The following is a 17024-nucleotide window of genomic DNA, read 5'->3' on the forward strand; positions in this document are numbered from 1 at the left end:
CCATTGAGGGTGAGGAGAATCAGCCCTTCCACCTGCACTATTGTGTCTGACAGCCTCTATTTCCATTCATTGCTATTAAAAAAAGACATTTTAATACTGAATGCATGTTCCAAAGCGGGAATGGTAAATGCATATAAGGGGCGTGCGTTTTGGGAGTTTTGGGGTGACGAATAGGAGCTGCGGGGGAGCCAAAGCCTCCTGAAGGGTCTCATTAAGGCTTTTAATGGGGTCCTGCAGCTCGGGGGCGAGCAGACGCGTCCATAATTGAATTCAACACATGAGAGGCATTTTCCATGCGGGCAAGGGAGGAATTGCGTTGGGGAAGCTCGGAGGTACGTGCACCATTAAATACCATTTAAATATCCTACATTAGAGGTCATACTGTCTGAAACACTAAACTCGGGTTTTAAATCCTAATCGGAAACCCGGACCCTAGTTTTAAACCCTAAAAGAGTGCTGATGGACAAGGCACCCGACTCACAACTGTATGCTATTCGTGTGTGTGTGTGTCTTGAGTGTGTTTGTGCATGTCTACATGTGAGAGAGCACGCTAAAAATACAAGGTGTTGATGACGGCGCTTACACAAATGAAATGAAATGTGTGAGGAGATGAAGACTTGCTTCCCCCTAAAAGCCGAGCAAGAACAATAAAAGACGAACGTTATGTCAGGTCTCTTGCCTTCATCCGCCTTAAAACGATCTCCTGCTCGCAGATGACTAATAGTCGGCCCTTCATCATTGTTTTTCCCCCCTATCAGCACCTCGTCCTTCTCCTCCTCGTTCTTCTTCAAGCATCGCAGATAAGAGGAGCTGAATCAGGTCAAAGGCTGTCATCAAACTGTTGGCATGCAAGCATCTGACTGCAGGGGCGCCTTAAACCACGGCACGGCTTCATTAACATTCGAATTTCAAGGGGGGGGGAATTGCTGGATCTTGTTTGATTGTGACACTTGGGAGATTTTAACCCCTTCAATGACTTGGATATGATACAACACATCATTTCGGGAGAGAAAAATATCAAAACTGAAAGGGCAAACTGAAAAATAAATAAAAACCCAAATGTCCCAATTCACGTCAAAGCAGCTCAAGAGTGCTCGCCTACCTTGTATGGGATGACCACCGCCGAGCCGCCACTGATGCCCACAATGGGCAGAGCCGTCTGAGTTGACAGGAAGTCCAGGATTTGCGCCACCTCGGTCACCTGCCGACCCCCATCCCCCACCAAAAAAGTTTTAAATTGTGTCAATGAATCTCGACTGTGGATCAATTCCCTCAATGCCACCGTCCTTCACAGCGCTCTATAAAAATGGCTTTCATCGGCTGATTGATGACAAATAAGAGTTACGGCATGCCAGTAAAATGCATCGAATGGGGACGGTTTCGCTTTTCAGTAAAACAGTAAGGAGGTTTTTATTTCACAACATTTAACATCAAAAAGGGCGCTGTACTTTAATGCAGACTCTTTCAATTTCAGAGAGCTCTGGTCGAAATAACCTCATATACCAAAATATGAGACAGCTTGCTGGGTTTCTCTGCATTTAAACATTTTTGTACGTTCAGGACATCATAATGGATAAATAGAATGGTGATGAATAATGTTTTTCACTGAACCTGAAATTCGAAACCCAGAAAAAAAGGACGGTCCGCCATTTTAGTTGCAAGCTATTTCTGCAGAGTCTTCAAAAACAAACAAAAAACAAACAACCTAAGTTGAATCGACTGAGAGGTGAGGCTAAATTGCAAACCATGTGAGTTATCATTGCGTGCGGGCAAAGCATGGTGCCAACGTTTGACTTCTATCATTGCTCCATGACCACTCACCTGTGTGCTGGCACCCGATCCGACATCGTCCTCAAACACCACACCATGCAGCTTCTCCGTCGCCATGGTGTCACAAAGGCGGGTGAGCAGGTCGCGCGGATTGGTGTCATTGACCAGCACCGTCACAGGGCTCACCACCACGGGTAGGTCCACAAAGTTCTCGCCGCTCAGCCGGCCTCGCACCTCGCTCTGATAGCTGGAGCCGCTGAACACCACCGCCACGTTGATGGACGAGTGCAGGAGAAGGGGCCTGGCATGCAGGCTTCTCGGAGATGCAATGAGGAGGATGAAGAACAGCGGGGGCCAGGGAGAAGGTGTAGTGTTTCCCCTTGGAGAGGCCATATTGGCATCCTACTTCCTGTGAAGACAGAGGAGAAGAATCTCAATTCAACTTCCTTTACAAAGCACTTTAAAAACAACTAGAGCTGCATACATAGAGCTGTGTATTAGTTAAAAAAACAAACAAACAAAAAAAAACAAAATATGAAAACAGAAAGTTAAAATAATAAGTGACCATGCTTTATGAAGATGGAACTCAAGGGCAACAATCAAAAGAGCAGGGGACACAGAATTGAACCCTGTGGAACACCATTATAACCTCATTTCACACCTTTGCCCTTCTGTATCATCATTTTATCCCCGGTTTGAGAGTTTTGTGGAACACCAGAGGGGGAAAAAGTACTCATACTGTACTTAAGAACCAAAGATACTTGTCTAGGAAAAGACTGGTAAAAGTACAAGTCCCAATTCAACTCCTTGAGTAAAAGTACGGACTGAAATATCCTTAAGTACAAAGGCAAAATGATAAAATGTGACTGGCAGTTCTATATAATCTCCATTTTGATAACTTGGCAAAATAATCATGAAAAGCTATCTTGCATTGGCTCAAACATTTAAATAAGTTCCCAGATCTTTGCCGACTCAATCTTTATTTGTGGTGTTTGTTGTTTTGTTTTGCTTTGTTTTTTTAACCTTGTCATGATGCTATTTTGTCAAAGTAAGGGGCGGGATGTTTTCAGATATCCAGTGTAAAAAAAAACAAACTAAAGTTGTCAGAAACATAAACACTCTCGTGAAGTGCCGATACCTGTCAAATCTATTTACGTGACAACATATTTGTTCACACGCTGCAAATGCGAATGTGTGTCTGTCATTGTGTGGCACATGTAATCCGCCATAATCCTGCCCCCCGGTGTCATGATGATAATCATCGTCCCATCGCCACACGGCTACACGGATGACAGACGAGTGGAGCGGCGGGTTGTCATCCTCGATTGGCGGGATTTGCTGGGGGCCGCGTGACATGTACCATTGGCCAAATACAAGCTTTCCCACCAAGTTGCAGTTCATCATTCTCAGATATTTATTTGATCAATTTGTACTTTTTTGTTTTTTTGTTTTTTTAGGTTGTAAAAAGCATGCTTGAATTCAGAGTTCCGTGCCTTGAATTTGATGACCTGCCATTAATTTTTTTTTTTTTTTTTTTTTTTTTAAACAAAGCTCCACAAGGTCAGAGCTTGTTTTAGGGCTGGATCATTAATTTGAGTTTATTTGTCAGGATGATTTTTTTAAAGTATTTTTTAAAGTATTTTATGTACTTTAAAGCACACCCCCACTTACAAGTAATACTGCTTACTGTAGTAACTGCACACAAAAGTCAGACTTCGGGGTGTTCAAATGCTTCAGATTAGGGATGCTCAACACACGGAAAATCAGTCCAGGTTAAGCTTTATCACACTCCAAAGCATCTGCTGAATTGTGCTTTTGATGCTGAATTCAGATGCTGCAGTGACAACAGACCAGCTGAGCCACGTAGCTTGACACATGTAATGATGTTAAATTGTTCATTTATTCAGGATCATGCTCGCATACACATTTTGACAAGAGGGTTTTTTTTTTTTTTTACTTGCGGCCATATTATCTATAAAGACAAAAAACATTTGATTTCTGTTGATGATTATGCAACTTAATGCTCAGGGAAAATGCTTGCTGGAAAAATAATATCAGGAGAAATCAAATAAATCCTACAAGGGAATTAACACAGAACAAGACGTACTTTGAATAATGTCATTTGATTTACCTGTAAGCAAAGGGGGTCAAAAATCCAGCAAAATTTGAAATTGGATTTAAAAAAAATAAAAATACTGCCTTGAACAGGTTCATGGGCATCCCCACTGGCCAAAATGGGTTTGATTGACAAAAATTGCTTTCAATCTCGATACACAAGTGTATCATGTCCTCTTTCTGATGCACGTCCCCATCCGTTTGAGTTCATCACGTTGCGTCGCCAACCTACTGCGACGCTACCACACAAGTCAACTGTCAAAAACATCCAAATGTGACATCGTTGATTACATACATGTGTGAGCGCGTTTACAATCCAGAGACGCTTTCTCCCAGACCTTTGACCTGACGCGCGCAATGCGGGACGGGGGAGCTCATTAAATATTCAAGAGGTCAGCAGTGGGGCTAAGTCGTCGACGGGCCAAGTGAGTGATGCTTTTCTCATGAATGCTAACGATTCCGACCAAGCTGACAGGAAAGGACTCCCGGGGAAAGCATGACGAGCGGGACAAATTAACCCCAATAAGCCGCAGGCGAGATGTTTTAAGGTCATTACTGTTCCATTTTCACCTTGCTTGTTATACAGGCGTACATTGAAGAAGATGCCGTTAAGGATGTGACCCTTTTCCATCCACTAAGCGACACACTGCACTATTTAGCTCCACCCTTTAGTTCGCCTACCACCAACCTTGGTACCGCAATTTGAAAACTTGACAAAAAATGTGTTCGCGGTCAGCATTCAAATCGCGGCTCTGGTCTTCCTGCAGCGGCAGCTTGAGATAGGCTCCATCAAGTGCAATAGAGAAAATGGTTGGAAGTACGAATGGAGGCCATTGGTCACATGACACCCTCAACATTTGCATGCTCTTTAAACAAAAGTCGTTTGAAGATCTTTCCTTGACGAATCAATAGCTTTGATATAGCGCGGCTCTTTCATATGGTGCAGGTGGGCCCTCTCATAACCTATAAAGACTTGCCGTCGACTACCTTGACAGGCCACCGAAGTGTCGGCAACGTCCGCGGCCATCAGAGACCTCTGGGATAATTAACAACACATCCTCGCTTTGATTCAAAGCAACAGCCGAGCGGGTTAAGCGCGGCCTCGCTACTGTTGGCGGGCTATCAATCATTCATCTTAATAAGGTTTTGATGCTCGCGGGCTTTGAGGTGCACGGCGCAAAAAAACAAAGCGGCGGTTATTAGCGGCGAGATCAGCTCGGAGGGCTCACGCGTGGGGAAAGATGGAAGGAGAAAGAGCCTTTGGTTTTGTTTGGCACTCTATATCATTTGGATTTCGCTACATGTGATCATATCTGTTATTTACAAACACTGTGCCGTGGAACATTGGTGTGTAAAATGACCCAATTTCATTGAACTGGCTCACAAGAATTATTGTGATTATTATTTGACAATGAGCAGGTAAATTTGAGATGACTTGATTATTATTGAAGTTACACGGTGGACTAAAGCAGTGGAGCAACACTGAACTGTAACCATAAAAACAGTCATGTATTCTTGATCCTCTGCATAGAACAATTGACTATTATTGACTGCAGCTTGCTGGGGCATTGTAACCATCTCTATGTATGTCGATACTATACTGGCAAAGGCGCACGCAATGGAAGGAGCGGCACAATGGCCATTGAATTGAAGCAAAATAGGCACACACACAAAAAAAAAATTGTTTTGGGATTTTGGTGGAGGATTGGATTGGATTAATAGCATTTTGATTCATTTCAATGTGGAAATATTTGTAATGCTACATTAGCCTTTTTCTATGTACGCACATAATACCTTGTACGCTGCATTCCAGTTATCTGCCCGGTACACTCTCTCCTCCGAATTAGAAGACAGCCTTCAGTATTTGCCACTACAAGTAAATAAATGCCGACTGGAGGAAGGCGAGCACAAAGTTGGCGAGCGTGTCGAGCGTTCCTTTAACAGTTTAATCTCTGCTAGATGATGCAGATTACTGCTGCGTGTGTGTGCGTGTTTGTGTGCTCTATGGATAAGCGGGAGTGCAACACAGAACGGGGTTTCATTGTGCGTGTTTAATCTGATGTAGACAAAGCACATCGGACGGCCTTTTGTCGCAAAATGTTGCGATTAGAATCAAACGTAAAGATGACACAGTGTTAAGGTTTATTAGTAAAAGATGGCCTGGTAGTGTTGCGACTGTGACAGAGTTTGGCTTTCTGTTTCCTTGATGTTGTTTGGTTGCTCTGGGCCTTTATTTGGTCACACAGGACTGGGCTTGTTTTTCTATATTTAAACTTGAGTTACAAGTTGTCACAACGTCAAGCCTTCTAGGAACTAAACGATTTCAGCCATAACTTGAGATTGTGATTGTGTCCATTTGAGGAATTTTGGCGGAGCATGGCGGCGAACTTTGATAACCCGACACAAAATATTGAATTCTAGCAATCCAGCTCCACGAGGTCTACGTGGCCTTTCCAGCCTCTGTTCTTCCGCCGTGACAACCTGTTGGAGGGAAATGCCAGCAGACGTGTTTAGTAAGCGCCTCACGAGGGACACACACACACACATGCACTGCATGCCGCCTCACTACACAGCAGTCAAGTCGTTTACGCGCTAAGCTGCGATGTGATGGAGTCCTCATGCTGAGTCCCCGGAGGGTAGGCAGAGAAAATGAGCGGAGAGGATCTACTTGACGGAATGAGCGCCACCATCGCTATCGTCATCGTCACCGAAGATTTATCAACATGTGGCGTAAAAGCTGTACCTTTACCTATAAAAGTGGGGGAAGGAATGGCCCGACTCGGGTCTTGTAATTTTGCTGCAGATGGGCAAGGTGCCCCATTATTGAACGGGATAGTGTCATACACCAAATTTACAAAATGAAAACACACACAATGAGCAGCAGTTGGTCAAAACGCCATGATGGGCCAACCTGACTCCAATTTCTGACATCACTAATTAGGCCACGCCCCTTAAAGGCACACACCAAACACAAAAATACTACAATATGTCCAGTAACTACTAGTTTATGTCTTGACAATTTATTTTCGCCTTCTCCCTACAACATAAGTTTTTTTTTGTTGTTTGTTTAGTTAGAAATAGAAAAAAAAATTAACACATAGACAAATAGATCGTAGCGCCATACTCGTTAGCAATCGCGGCTAATATCTCTTTTGCGTAAAAATTGTCTCAACATTTTAATATGCGAGCGTGTCACCGCCAAACTCCTGAGCTTATTACGGAGAGACGTCTCCTGCCACGCGCATTCATCACAATTAGCATTTAAGCGGCTGCCGCGCTACAGCCGAGCCTCACCCCTCTCTGCGTGGGGGTTTGGGGGGGGGGGCGCCGCTCGTGACGATTTTGACAGCTTTACAGGAAATCGTTGGCGAATGCGCAAGATGAGTGACTTTGAGGGGACAATTGGCTTTCTGACACTCAGACAAAAATTGACAGTAAAAGTCCTGCTGTCATACTTAGACGCATAAATCTTATGGGGATATATTCATTCCCTGCCTGGAAGGAGTTTGCACTCGGATTCTTTTTAAAGCATGTTAAGTACAATTAGGTACATGTGACCAAATAATATACCGATGTGTCAGAAAGCATCTTTAAGTACTTTTTTTTTTTAAGCCACCATCTATGCGGAGTGGATGAGAGTGCATCTTTCGTCTAATGTTCTTAAACTTCTAGTTGTACGTACTGAGTGAGTGGATCGTAATGGAGAAAAATGACGGCTGGTTGGGACAATTCAATGAATTGAGCGGGACGACTGATATCTGCATGAAACAGTGTAAGTGTTTCATTCATTAGTAATCATGTTGAAGGGAAGTGGGGGTGGGAGGGGGGGTTCTAATTGGGCGTGTATTCTACTTCAGCTGGTTTGTGACGGATTAAGTACCGACAGCAGTAATTACAACCACTGTGCTGCTAACTGTGCCCATTTTCACTAAATTGGTCAAAAATATTTTGATATGTTCCAAGTAAGGTATCGACGTACAGTGACAGGCAGAACAATGAAATGCTTTTCCGCTAGATGACAGAAGGGACATCATTCATGCGTGTATCCATTTTTTTTTTTTTCATCATGTTGGTGTGCCGGGAGATTATATTCAAGTGAAAATGCGTCTTGGCCAAGTAAAGGTTGGTGTGTGTGTGTGTGTGTGTGCAGCACTCACCTGGGGTTCACATGGCCATCCAGCAATAACTCCCGACACTCCATCCTCGACGTCGATCCCTTCGCAGATGATCTGATGTGGACCTCGCGGTTCCTAACTTTAACGTCCTTGCAAGCGAGTGCGGTCACTTGCTATGTGCATCTTCTGCAGCGTGCATACAGGACATCAGTGTGTGTGTGTGTGTGTGCGTGTGTGTGTGTGTGTGTATCCCAGGATGAGGAAATGCACGGCAGGATATAGATTAGGAGCGAGGATCTCAAGTGGAAGACTCCGGGTTAACAACTTCGTTGCCTTCCCATATCGGCTCTCCCGTTCCGCATCCCCCTTTCCCGGCTCGGACTGACCTCCGTGGGGTTTGGGTCTAGGAAAAAGTTCTCCATCTTGTATTCCGCAGGGACAAAGAGGATGACGAGCTTCCTGAAGACCAGATAAAAACAGGACGAGAGTTGGCAACCATACGAAGGCAAAGCTGGTCCAGATGTCAGCGGGAAAAGAGCTCGGTCTGACCTCCGTGGGGTTTGGGTCGAGGAAAAAGTTCTCCATCTTGTATTCCGCAGGGACGAAGAGGATGACGAGCTTCCTGAAGACCAGATAAAAACAGGACGAGAGTTGGCAACCATACGAAGGCAAAGCTGGTCCAGATGTCAGCGGGAAAAGTGCGAGGCACTTGCAGGTCCTCACCCTGTTGATTTCTTCTCTTTTTTTTCTTTTCTTTTCTTTTTGGGAGGGTTGGAGAGTTGGGTGGTGCCGTAATCCCGCTCGTTTCACCTTTTCATCTCGTCTCCGTGCGCTCCGTCACAGGAGGGGGCTGCATGTGAGTCGGGATAATAATCGTGTGAGGATTTAGCCCGCTCGCTCCTCCTCCTCCTCCTCCACCTCCTCCTCCTCCTCCTCTCCCCCAGCCACTATACTCACTCCGCTCAGCATTTCCTCGTCATTATTCACCTCTTCTCATCAGGGCCACCTGTCCCATGTTGCCCCCCACCACCACCACCCCCGACTCAGTTACCTTCGTTTCCTGCACCATCAACAGGTCTGAAACCGATGCCATGAATAGGAATGCGGCCACTGCCCTCGTCGAACACCCCTCGATCCCTCCGGGCGACAATTGTTTATCAGTCTTGCGTTTCCATGAAGTCAATCTGCTCTTCTGATGGGAGGGAAAAAAAACTGCAAGAAATGTATTATATTATTTGACACACACACACAATAGTTTTGAGCATAGTTAAATAATATGCCAGCTTCATCATTAATGCATGCCCTTTGCCTCCAAGCATTTAAAACCCAATACTGCTGAGCTTCAATCCCAATATGAAGTCATACATTCTGGACTCCTTTGTTTGAATCCAATAAGAATGTTTTTTTATGACAGCTGGAGACATGTACTTTGTGTTTCTAACGCGCAAACATCTCAGTTTGGAGATGAAAGGCAATCACCTGAGATCGAAAAGCATGGAAAAAAAAAAACAAAAATCACGATAGCGAAGACACTCAGTGCGTCTTCACAGTTACAAACACGTTTGTCATTTTTACGTTAGCCGCGCCTGTCACGCTCATGCCATCCGACGGGCGTTTGTGATGGTTTTTAAAGAGTCGCTTCTGGTGATGAAAGCCGCGCGGCGCGGTCAGGTGACAGGCCTTTTTAGCTATAAATACGCACATGCCAGTTAAAATAGAGCATTTGTGATCGGGTGACTCAGGCGTGCCGAATGCAGACAGGGGCCACTTTTGCAGACGTGCTCATTTAAGTGATTAGGAGGCATTCAATCAACAATATTTGTTATTGCGGTTTTCAGTGGCGGTGTGATGCCTCACAACACATTTTGGACTCCTATTTCGGTTCGAATTTATTCATTCAAAGGGGTGGCAAAGGAGGAGTTGATGTCAGCACTATCATCAGCAACTTCACAAATGCTCCAAGCTAAAAACAACTACTCTGCCTTCCCAAATGGCATCCATCCCTGTCTAGGGCGAAGAGTTAGCCACTAGCTAAAAGACAGCGAGCTAATCTTAAAAGTCATTAAAGTCATGCATAGGCACATTTTTCACTTTGTAAGTTTAAGGGAGGGTCAGTAAAAGTGGCACCGTGTGTGTATGTGTGAATTTGAACTCTGGCGTGACCAAACTAATGCTAGCAAATAACATTGCAATGAAAAAAAAAAGGACCATTGGGGTTTATCTTTTTATGTATCGAATTGACACACATAACCACTCAGAGCGCAGGGTGGAATATGGATACAAATTACCAACTACAGTCCTGACCTCAACCCAATTTAGAAGCCGTTGCACGATCGTATCGAATTGACACACATAAACACTCAGAGCGCAGGGTGGAATATGGATACAAATGACCAAGAGTGAAAACCAACTACAGTCCTGACCTCAACCCAATTTAGAAGCCGTTGCACGATCCCGAGTGAGCGATTCACACCAAACATCCCAAGAATGTTGCTGAAATGAAACAGAATTGCTCTTGACCGCTGTGCAGGTCTGATTTGTACCTACAGGAAACATTTTGTTGAGGTTGTTGCTGTCAAAGTTGGCTCAGCCATTCATTAAACTCAAACGTTCGCATTCTTTTTTTTTTCCTTCCTGCACTGTGACATGAGTGCAAACTTAATTGTTTGTTTGGTATGTTTTTAAAAACAGAAATTATGTGAGCTAAGATGATCAGTTGTTGCTAGGCAGAGAATGATTATTATTTTCAGGGCTACATCATTACCACTGCATAAGGGGCTAATCATACTGGAAAAAGGAACAATTAGGCCATCTGCTGGATCTTTGCCTAAATGATCCAACCTTTGTTGTTGTTTTCCACAGATATTTGTGGGAAAATAAAATACACAAGGACAGACAGGACAATTAAAAAAATCGATCTATGCTAGGTTGAAAACCAAGAAACAAATTTGTGTTTTAAATGCGTTTCACAAATAATCAATGAGGGTCTGTCTGATGCATTGCGGAAATTCAAACCACAGTTTTGAAGCGGCAACTGAGAAGGCGCGACAACCTCTGAGCTTGTGGCGGGCCTTCGGGACGACTAAAAGCATTGGGTTTGTTGACTGGGGAAAACGAGATGGAGTGGAAGAGTGGAGCATGTCTGTAACGGAGGGAGGTACAAGGCCATGTCATGGTTTAAAAACCAAGAAAAGATTTTTAAAATGGACGCAGAAACAAACAGGCAGCCAGAACTAGAGTGATTTGCTCTCATTTATGGGTATCAGTTAAAAATCTGGACGGCATTACAACCGTGTGATAAAAAAAAAAAAAAAACATGGATTAATGTTTCAAGGTCCAGAGAGGATGAAAACGGTCTAACTTTTGACAGTCGTCTGAGTTGGAAGAAACCTGATTCACGCCTACACTAATTTGCTGGTTCAGTTTAAAACCTGGGTGTATGTTCACCCCTGACTGAGCATGCTCTAAATTCACACGGGGCACTACCAGATCCTCCAGGACAAAATGCCATCACCTCTGTCTTTGTTCACATTTTTTAAATGAAAAAACAAGTTAGCTAAACCCAGTGCGATAATTAATTAATCACTTGTTACTAATCTACGGGTACATCATCACCGTTGACCAGCAGGAATACTGAAAACACGTCCAACAGTGCCCTCTGCTGGATAAAAAGGGTACTGCATGTCATGCGCCCGAATGCCGACAATACACCGATCCTCCGTTTCCTGCTGGTTTTCCTTTCATTTTTCTCCTTTGGGCTCGCAGCTGTAAATAAACTAACAGCACGGATGCGATCCATTTGTCTCATATTAGGAGATGAAATGCGCTTTGAAGGGCGACAACCCCTGCTCGTTACCCAGCGTTGGTGTTCAGTCGCCTGAAAACTTGGCACGTTGTTTCATGACCCGGTGCACGCGCGTGCATGTGTGCGTCCTTCGACATCCTTTACGTCACAGCCACTGTGAGTCAGCTCCACTCTTGCCTTTCCTGAGTCACTCATCCAGCGGTTGCCTGGCTACCTGTCAGTGGGGAAAGTTTCCGATTGCGTATTTGTTTCCGTAGATAGATGGGGCCCTGATATTTATTCAGGAACAACTGTAACCCCATAATGCATGTGTTTGTGTATCATCTAATGGACAAAAGCTGACAAATCAGTATAAGAGCATCCTGTTGTGAAGCAAGAAGTGTTGGTGTGTGTGTGTGTGTTTGTGTAAATAAGTAAATTAGCTTTTCCTTGTGTCGCTTTTTAAAACACTGTTACAAAGGGCTTCACGGGTCCAAACCCACATGCAAAATCGAGACAAAGCATTCAAGCTCGGACCACCACTGGGGCGACATACACACAGTTTCCTGCTGCATTTCTGTGAGAGTTGCTTCCATAAATGTAAAGGGCTGACAGGACTTGAACCGGTGCTTTACATACTATATATTTTCGTGCACAAGTTGAAAGGCATTGGAATATTTATTATATCAGATATGTGGAAGAACTGTCAAGCACTTTACCCCCCTCCCAAGAAAAAAATAATAAAGTACTTTGTAAGGTTAAAGACATGCCTCTGGTCCCAACGACCCAACAAGGAAGGCTGGAGGTAATGTCAACACTTTGTCTGGATTATTTGAACTGTGTATTGAAACTCTGACAAAACTGCAACCTGTTAAATATGGAAATACTTTGACGGAAGAGAACGTTACGGTGATGGAAATGTTATTATCTTTGCCCACCGTCCAAATGATTATGATCATTCGATAAAGTGAGGATGTCAAGAGTTGAGGGCGGCACATTCTAAATGTTAGCATGAGATCAACTGAACCTGGACGCTGCAGGCTGTTGACCGATTTTTGTCGCCAAACTGCATATGCATGCCAGTTCACAGTCGAATAAAGACATCTGATCTTCGCAACCGCTTTTACAATATTTCAACACAACAAAATTTCCTGCACCGACACACACACACACACAAACTGGACACCTGATTCTGTGCCAGAGTGTTTGATTGAGGCCACCAAACCTCTCATGACCTTGAGTCGGTAGATAACAGGAACGCACAAATACTCCAGTTAGTTGGTCCTCATTTTTACGATACACAAGGGGTCAAATGCAGCTTTTTCTATCAACCTGTCTGCCTTCAGCTGCAAAGCCACCTCCATTTTCTGTCACCATGGCCCCGTCGTGACATCCACACTTGTTTTCCTTTCAGACCCGTGGCCTTGGCCTGATGGAAAAAGTGACAAGCGGACCAGATCTTCGCCCCCCTAATTCATCTCCCCTCCTCCTTGCTCTTTCACGATGAGTCAGGAGCTTCTCTTTTGCTCTCTGCACTATAATGGATTCAAGGCACCTGCTGTCCGTGACATCACGGTGTGTTCAAAATTCTCAGTAGTGGGAATGACACGATCACCCACCGCGCAGTGATTACACAGTCGCTTGCGTAAGACCTGCTGGTACCTTTCCAGTAGGACACAACATCCAAAGCCGCTGTTTAAAGCCAACTTCTGTCCTTGGAGTCAAGCTGCCGCACAGACCCCAGACTGGCCGAAATTTTGCTTCGCTAAAATGTAGTCAATTTGCTGCTTTCAGAGTTTTTTTTTTTTTTTTTTAATGCAGAGGCCAATGTCTGCTTGCCTACTTACTTAAGTGTATTCAGCTCTGAATTTATCAAGGCGGTGGTGACTAAATAAACAGTGCAAAGCCTTCGGGCCAACCAAGTTTGAAACTGAACAAACTCAAACTAGAAGATAATGTTTCCACAGAGCCAGCATCAACGAGTTTGGGTTGATTAGATACAGTGTACCTGGGGAGGAGGGGAAACCTGGCAGGACCAGTCTGACACACACACACACACACACACACACACACACACACACACACACACACACACACACACACACACACACACACACACACGTGGTCACAAACAAGTTACTCAAGGACAGGGCAACTACGCTGTTGAAAGAGTTGGGAGCGTCACACCTGTACATTAATAGCCCTGCCAAGCACAAAAACTGCAAAGGCAAGAGGTAATTTGATTGCCATTTGTTAGTTTACGTTAGCAGGATTATACCATAGTTGCACAGTGGATTGTCATTTTGCTTTATATTTGGGTAAAAAAAAAAAAAAAAAAAAAATGCGGGGAGAGCAAATATTTTCTTTTGCGATTTGAGTGCCAATGTCTTGTCGCATACTCCACGAAGAAGAAAATATCCTACAATGCTCATTGTGAACAAACTATTTTCGTTACAATGAATTGATTACGAGACGACTTCGATCTATCTGTTTAGTGCTCAAGTCATGATGCAAGTGGCCTTTTGTGGAACGAGAGTCTCAACACCTGGCCTCGAGATCAACCAGTCTGTTTGATGACATCGATTGCATTTAAAGACAGGGCGTGGCTCTAATGATGTTGGCGTTAATGTACCTCATCCCACAGCGGCTTCACGCTCGTGGTGATGACAAGCACGCTTCAGCTGGAGCATTTCGATTCAAAGGAATTAGGAAGTGGAGAGTGCAAAAGATATTCCCGACTCACTGATCACCTCAAGCTTGGATGGGTATGCTCGGTTATGTCATGTTTGCCACTAATCACTTGTGGAAGAATTGACTCACTGGGCCACTGAATAGATTTGCATATGCCGGTTTTGTGCACAAATGTTATTCTTGAATTTCAGTTATTAATTGTACGTGTGAAGAAATACTTAATGGACTGAAGTATTGGGGGCGGGGGGATTCAGCAGGCCTCAAAAGAGCCTTCTTTTACAATGAGGCGACTGCAGGAGTTTGTAGGGCCCATCAGAGTGCGTATGTGGAGGGGAGGGATGGGCGGGGTGGGGGGGTGTGAAGGGTTGGGGGTGGAGCTTTTGTCTGTGAGCTGCACACTGATAGGCCGAGGAGCGCTACGTGTACCTCATTCTGCACCGGGTCCCTCACATGTGGCACTGACATCTGCGGTGTCTCCGCTTCATGGCACCGCAACTTTCTCCGCGATCTGCTCATCCACGTAAGATGGTGCGTCCAACAGCTGACTGCAAGGCCCAGCTTTTCCTGTAAACAACCATCGGGGAAAGGAAACGTTCAATTCAAGGTAAGGCACTAAGTGCTTTTCCTTACCGGTGTCTATTAAAATGAACTTTTTTTTGGAAGAGGTCAAACTTAAAGGTCTCGTGATGAGATTATGGAAGAGCGTTTTTGTAGATTTGAGTAATATGGGGTTTTAAACAGATTTCACTTGACTGAGCAATTCTATCGCAACATTGAACAGCCAAATCAATAAAGGAGTGGGTGAATTGGTCATCTGTCGGAGTTGCTGTTTGTGCAGTCTAACCTTGGAATTGACATTATCTCGGGAGCAAAGGGGGGTAAGGCAGGCGCACGCTCGCAGGGCAGCATCGTGGAGTTTTCACACCGCAACAGACTGATTAGATACAGCAGGATGCATGGCTGTTTCAATTGGAGACTGACTCAGAAAACAAACAAGCATATATCTTTATAGGAGATCATACCTGTACCTTATTGATCCAGGGAAAAGGTCCAAACTGTACAATTCAATAATGACTTTCGAGCATTACCATTGGAAGAACCTATAAACCAAGCGTCTTCCTATTTGTATTACTTGGGTAAATATTTTTTCAGCAGTTGCTCTTTCCGGAAAAAAAAAGTACTTTCACCTTTAGGGATACACTATATCGTCAAATGTTTTGTTGAACCCTTTATCTCATGCCAGTCCTGACAGCGAGAGGCAGAACTGTTTTGTTCCACTAGATGGCAGAAAATACATAAGGACCTTGTGGTATCACTTTGGGTTTTTTTGGCATTCCCTGAGTTTTTTTTTTCTGTTGTAAAGTGACTTCATCTTGTCGACTTCGATTGCACCATCACATCTCATCCATCACTTTGTCTTCATGGGCCCACAGACACTGTGACCTATTTGGAGAATCTGGTAAAGCGGCAGGATGAAGTCCAAGGGGAAAGCGGCGAAGCAATCCAGACCAACCTGGTCTGATCCGGAGCCAGAACTTGAACCAGACACCGAAGCGGAACCAGGCTCCAGTGAGCAAGAAGACTCGGAGGCCTCGGTGAGAATCGGCTGCTCCTGGAGAGGTTCCTTGAGGAGCAGGGAGGGCAAACGGCAAGGAGGTGGCGGAACCCGTCGGCGGCGTCACCGCAGTTCCACCACGAAGGAGCGGAGCATCCGGCGCCTGGAAAGCAATGAGCGGGAACGCCAGCGCATGCACAAACTCAACAATGCCTTCCAAGCGTTACGTGAGGCCATCCCGCATGTGAAGACGGACAAAAAGCTCTCTAAGATTGAGACGCTGACGCTGGCAAAGAACTATATCAAGGCCTTGACTTCCATCATCCTGGACATGTCGGGGGCCTGCCTCCCCGCTGGCGAGGTCCCGTCGGAGGCCAGCGCTGCCAAACTGCTCCAGTGCTACCAGAAACACCTGGAGGAGGAAGGCGAGGAGGGTCTCACCCAGTATCTCACCCACATGCACAGTTTAAGCCAACACAGCTAGCAGACCAAGAGGCTGGTGGACTTTTGATCAGCATGGACTGTGAGGCAGTGGGGGGGCAAATCAAATCTAGTTCCTGCAGGTGCACTGCTGAGGGATCCAGTCAGGAAGGATATGTTCTGGAGGAGCCCAGTTGACTTGATATACTGCAGCGCTCGAACGCGCAAGTGAGCTGCTCTTCACGTAAAATGAAGGGTGAACTTAACTTGGCGAGATCTTTGGACTGTCCTGTCTCTTTTTAGCTTCTTAGTTCGGAAGCCGGGAATTCTTACTCTCCATTTGTAATTGAGTGACCTTCCTGCCTTTTTTGTTAGTTGGAGAAGAAAAAAAAAATGAGCATCGCCTTCAGTCAGAACGAGAACACATGCATTTCAATGAAGTGTGTTTGCTCATTTGCTTGTGGTGGTGATGAGCTCCCGTTCCCCAACTGACTCGTCTGACTTGTCTGCAGAGATGTTGTTTTAAGCATTAGGTTATTTGTAATGTCAATAAACACTTGTATTTATTGACTGC

At 44.8% G+C, this 17024-nt stretch overlaps 2 protein-coding genes and 1 long non-coding RNA gene across 3 annotated transcripts in view; 1 reads left to right on the forward strand and 2 right to left on the reverse strand.

Moving 5' to 3' along the window:
* LOC109507860 (glutamate receptor ionotropic, NMDA 2C-like) overlaps positions 1 to 8230 on the reverse strand; it is a 29365-nt gene extending 21135 nt beyond the window's left edge. Inside the window, exons 1-3 of the mRNA XM_019857589.1 lie at positions 8043 to 8230; positions 1822 to 2179; positions 1103 to 1201 (exon numbers count right to left, since the gene is read on the reverse strand). Coding sequence (XP_019713148.1) covers positions 1103 to 1201; positions 1822 to 2163 — 441 coding nt within the window. The 5' untranslated portion in view covers positions 2164 to 2179; positions 8043 to 8230. The remainder of the gene's footprint in view (positions 1 to 1102; positions 1202 to 1821; positions 2180 to 8042) is intronic.
* A 514-nt stretch (positions 8231 to 8744) lies between these two features.
* On the reverse strand, positions 8745 to 14983 carry LOC109507884 (uncharacterized). The gene is made up of 3 exons (XR_002166554.1): positions 14902 to 14983; positions 8958 to 9184; positions 8745 to 8850 (listed from the first exon to the last, which is right to left on the reverse strand). It is a non-coding gene; the product is annotated as an uncharacterized LOC109507884 (long non-coding RNA).
* On the forward strand, positions 14905 to 17023 carry bhlha15 (basic helix-loop-helix family, member a15). Its single transcript, XM_019857613.1, has 2 exons — positions 14905 to 15079; positions 15909 to 17023. Exon 2 carries the CDS (start codon positions 15948 to 15950, stop codon positions 16512 to 16514), a length of 567 nt encoding a protein of 188 aa, XP_019713172.1. The 5' UTR covers positions 14905 to 15079; positions 15909 to 15947; the 3' UTR covers positions 16515 to 17023.
* The last annotated feature ends 1 nt before the right edge of the window (position 17024 follows it).

The sequence above is a fragment of the Hippocampus comes genome, unplaced genomic scaffold (genome assembly GCF_001891065.2).
Source record: "Hippocampus comes isolate QL1 unplaced genomic scaffold, H_comes_QL1_v1.1 scaffold17, whole genome shotgun sequence".
Lineage (NCBI taxonomy): Eukaryota > Metazoa > Chordata > Actinopteri > Syngnathiformes > Syngnathidae > Hippocampus > Hippocampus comes.